This window comes from Penaeus japonicus, unplaced genomic scaffold (assembly GCF_977035675.1).
Source record: "Penaeus japonicus unplaced genomic scaffold, GWHDUDI00000001_assembly GWHDUDI00000037, whole genome shotgun sequence".
In the NCBI taxonomy this organism is placed as follows: Eukaryota; Metazoa; Arthropoda; class Malacostraca; order Decapoda; family Penaeidae; genus Penaeus; species Penaeus japonicus.
Window position 1 is genome coordinate 18,739,386 of NW_028234439.1, and position 5,000 is coordinate 18,744,385.

General features: G+C 40.1%; 1 protein-coding gene across 1 annotated transcript in view; it reads right to left on the reverse strand.

Annotated features, from left to right (window-relative positions):
- Nucleotides 1-428: 428 nt before the first annotated feature.
- The window catches only part of LOC122267235 (uncharacterized), a 10,534-nt gene continuing 5,962 nt past the window's right edge, over nucleotides 429-5,000 (reverse strand). Inside the window, exon 4 of the mRNA XM_043037256.2 lies at nucleotides 429-1,798. Coding sequence (XP_042893190.2) covers nucleotides 795-1,798 — 1,004 coding nt within the window. The 3' untranslated portion in view covers nucleotides 429-794. The remainder of the gene's footprint in view (nucleotides 1,799-5,000) is intronic.

Below are 5,000 nucleotides of genomic sequence, written 5' to 3' on the forward strand. Positions count from 1 at the left end.
ACCCACCCACCCACACACACACACCCACCCCTACCCACCCACCCACACAGACACATAGTGGTAATAGGGTAGTTCGTATGATCAGTCAAACATATCTCACACGTGTTCTTCTCTTAAATATATTTCCTCCAGATTTATGGCAGATCGATTATCTAAAATGATCTGCCGCGCCAACATTTGTGGCAGAATGTTTAGTTTTCGGATGATTTTTGTAATGCACTTTACTTATTCATCAAGAACACTGGCTCAGGCGATCTGTAGCTGCATGAGCAAACGTGAAAATCAATTCTTTAAAAGTGCATGACACAAGTGAAGTCATGCATTCTTTAACATTCGCTCAATATTCATTCCTGGACATGGATTGAGACTTAATTTTTTTCCTTGTTTTTCTTGGTAGGATTTTTTTCGTTTTTAAAACCACAAAGTGCCTGTTTTTGGAATATTTATTTAACGTATACAATTGATAATAAATTGATATTAAACATTATGTAAGATAGTCAGATCCATATTTTGAAAAATCATTTCAAAACTGTTCCACGAGACAATAAAAATCTCTTCCGGATAAGATTCACACTTTATTACAAGCAAAAAAAAGAGGAAAGAAAGAAATAAAGAAAGAAAATAGACTACTAAACATACATAAACACTCACTCGCTCGAACAAAGAAAAGAAAATAAACTACTAAACATACAAATACGCTCGCTCACTCGCACGTATAAAGAACTAAAAAAACTAAACAAAAAAAAAAAAAAGCTTTCCGAAAATCACAGATCCCTCCTTTGGTGATGTCGCCCTCAGAGCTGCTCGTCCTCGGAGGAGAGCGTGAGGTGGTACTGCTCCGTCTCGTCGGCCGAGTCCTCCGTGGAGTCGAGTGGGTAGAACTCGGCCGCGTCCGTCGCCAGGGACAGCTGCTCCAGCGGGTAGAGGGCGTCGTCGAGTCCCAGGGGCGCCTGGGGAGGGGGACTCGAGCTCGAGACGGCCGGGGACTGCAGCTCGCCGGCTTGCGTCTCCGCGGGCGGCGGCGAGGACCCGGGGCGGCTGTGTGTGGGCGGCGGGGGCTGAGGGAGGGGCTGCTGCTGGTTCGCGGGGGGCACGGGGGGCGGCGGGGGAGGGGGAGGGGGCGGAGGAGCGGGAGGAGGGTGGTGGTGGTGGTGGTGGTGCTGGCCGGGCTGGTGGTGGAGGTGGTGCGCCGCGTGGATGCTGTGCTCGAGGATGTTGTGGTCGTTGTACGAGTTCAGATTGTGGACGAGGTGGTGCGGGATGTGGAGCTGGTGGTAGTGGAGGTGGTGGTGGTGGTGAGGCAGGTAGTGGTAGTGGTGGTGGTGTGATTCGGAGGCGAGGGCGTGGTCCGTCGTGTCCGGGGAGCCGCTGCTGCTGCTGGCCGCGCTGGGCGTGTGAGGCGTCTGCGGCGTGTTGCTGGGCGCGGTGGGCGTGGGCGGGCACAGGTCGTTGTTGTTCAGCGAGGAGCTGATGTGGTCGCCGTCGCCGCCTACGCCCCCGCCGCCCCCGCCGTGGTCCAGGTCGGGCGTCGGGACGGCGTCGGCGGCCGAGTGCAGCGCCGACAGCTCGGCCTCCAGCTGGCTCGGCAGCTTGATCCCCGCCACGCCCTTCTTCGGGATGGAGCTCAGGTCGCGCTTGATGCGGCGCCGGCGGCTCGGGTCGTTGCGCCGCAGCTGGATCATGCGGTCGAAGTCGATGATGTAGAGGAACCCCGCCACCAGCACCTCGCACGCCCGCTGCCCGCTGCCGTACGCCGCCTCCAGCTCGTGGCTCGTGCGCTCGTCGTACTGCCACCACCCTGCGGGAACACCAGGTTGCTTTGGGTCTTTGGGTCTCGGCTCTTTCGGGCACAGTCGCCGACAACGCGTGCCGGGGTTATTTGAAAAGGTTTCTATCAAAAGTTTCTGGTGTTCTAAGTAACACCATGGACATTAAAAGAGGAAATAGAGTAACAATAATATCAATATTAATAATAATTATTATCATTATTAATGTTATCCTTATCACTAAAGAAAAAATATTATTGATGATGATAATAATAACTATGATAACTATGACAATAACAATATTAACATTAACAAAAACAATAATAATAATTATTATTATTATTATAAAAAATATTGTTTATGATAATAATAATGATAACTATGACAATAACAATAACAATAATAAGAATAATAATGATAACAAAAATAATGATAACAATTAATATCAATATCAACAACAACATCAACCATTACCACCACCACAACACCAAAGACATCAATAACACAGCCTCTACAAAAAAAATATAAAAAAAGAGACATCAAGCTTCGACTTCGTGAAGACTAAGAGAGACGTATCGCATGTGCCAAAAGCAAGCCAGCTACTTGTACCATGACAAATGGACTACATGACGAATCACCTGCCATGCACATACAGCCACACAGTCATGAAATATTTAATTAAGCTTACATGTCGTATGTTTTTGTTTGGTGTCCTTTGACCAAGTACAAATATTCATAGAAGACTAGTTGTTAAGAGACTTACATAAACGTTGGGTATTATTTTTTCTATGACACTTTGGATTATGATATTGATCGTCACCATAGGTCATGTTTCTAAGAAATATGTTTGGTTGTGTGTGTGTATTTGTAATGTGTAAATAGAGATATTTCAGCCATATGTATATTGTCATTATTATTGACACCTTTAATTGAGTGTGATAATAAATACCATTATCATTAGCATCTATATCCATAACAATATGATGAAAATGATGAACAATAAGAATGACAACAACAGAAAATGGCAGTGATAATGTAAATAATTTTTCAAATATGTGTGAGGGGGAATATATTCAAATAGTGAACAGAAGAAACCGTGTTAATAGTTTATGGAAAGTTACTTTTCAGTTCCACTTGATTTGCAATTATCATCAAATGTCAACCCTGTTATTGGCACTGCTCCTTGTGTATTGAAGTTATGATTATTGTCTTTTTTTATTTGAAGACTTTTATTTTGTTAATTCTTATTCTATTTTATACAAAATGCAGTGTCCAAAATTCAAAATAACATGTTTATTGTCCAGTGTCAGAAGACAATACCATCTCACTCTTACTTTTCTCTTTAAAAAATAAATAAAAACAGAAGCATTTTTCAACCATTCTCTATAAGTCTAGTTTGATTTTATATTCCTTCCATACCCCAAAAATCCACATACCATACCTAAAAAAAGGATTAAAAAGAAAAAACTTGGATCAAAATTTCTTATATGTCTTTCAACAGACACTCTCTTTATTTTCTTGTAACACAAAACAAAGCTGCATAAGATCAATCGAAATTATACATACTAATCTCCTTATGTCTACGAATCACCTTCCGTCCTCTCGACTTGACTACGGATGATTGATTTTTCTAAATGATTTCTTCCTATGTGTGTAAGCTTTACAGGACTCTCTTTCTAGCACTGAAGAGAGAAAATATCACATATATACTCACTTAACCTTATAAAGAAAAAGAAGAAAAAGAAGATAAAAAAAATATATATATGACAACTCATTTATATACACACAAGTAAAATCCTATACATAACTGGGACAGGAAAAAGGCAAATGCCATGCCTATTCTAGCAGAAATTACATTATAAGGCCACAAGATGCTTATACTTAAATGAATGCCTTAACTATCCTGTTCTTACACAATCTAACGATAATTTTAAAAGTCTGAGGAAGTGTAACTAGAGCATTGCTTCTTTTATACATGCTATTACAATAATTCTTCTTTCCTTTTCTCTACAAATTTACAAATCTTTTTTATTGTAAACAGGTATGTATAAGAACCACAAAGCTTAAATAACATATTCAAATTGAAAAAACATAGACAGAACGTCGAATATACCTATACACAAGCTTTATTCCTCTGTCTAGCAACACCTATTCCTACTATGAGCTCAGGCAATGTAATCTTGGGGGGAGAAAAAATAGAATAAGAGTTTAATACAAGAGTAAAGGCTAAGATCTGAACGAAGAATCTAAATATACGTAATCATAAAAATAAAACAATATAAAAATATATATACACAAAACTTTTTATCACCATTAAAGAAGCTGGTAATTGATGCATAACGCCAGCTAGCTCCTTCTGGATAGTTTGTACATTCTATGAAATCACGGCAAGATTTCTCCACCTCTCTCCGGAGAATGAGAAACCACACTTCAATTCCCGTCTGGAAATCTTTTGTTGCAAAGTGACTTTTACTTTGAAGCTTCTTAGTGGAAAAAAACTGAGCTGTTTTGTGACTTTGAAACACTTCTGGGTTGAAAATTTAGCTTATGGTTTACAGAACTTTCATTGCATAATCATTGGGTGAATTCTTGAAAACAATGTCACACATGATTTCTAATATCAACAGACCATAAGATGAGCAGAGAGAAGATTTTTTACTTCTTTATACAGACATTGCCAAGATATCATGTGAACTTCTTTGTTCTTGGAGAAAAAAAGCAAAATCTAATCCACATTGCTGATTTACTGTTTTGTACTATAATAATATCCACAACTTCAAGTAAACTTAAGGTAAGAAATATAAAGCATATCAGATTTTGTCTCAGTGTAAGAATCCACTGCAGAAAAGATATTAAGCAACTGACTACAAGTGATCTCCAATAAAAGTGTTAAATTACTGATTTGTAATAAATGTGTTCCATTATTACATTCTTCACTTTAATTTTTTCTTAAATAACTAAAGGTGTATATATAACATGGATTCATTCTTAAAAGAACATCACAAATTATGACCACTTTTCTGCTCTTTCTTTCCTCTTCTTAAATTTTTTATTATTATTTTTTTCGTAAAGTTCTACTTATCTGTATTCTATTTTCTTCTCGTCAGGACATGCCACGACCAGCGACAGCCTGACCTCATGTGACCTAATCTTTGTCATCGCATTTCCTCTTGCGTCCCCTGCTACGTCCGCGGCCCCCCTGGCCCCTGAACAGCTTGGTCGAGAGACCGGCCG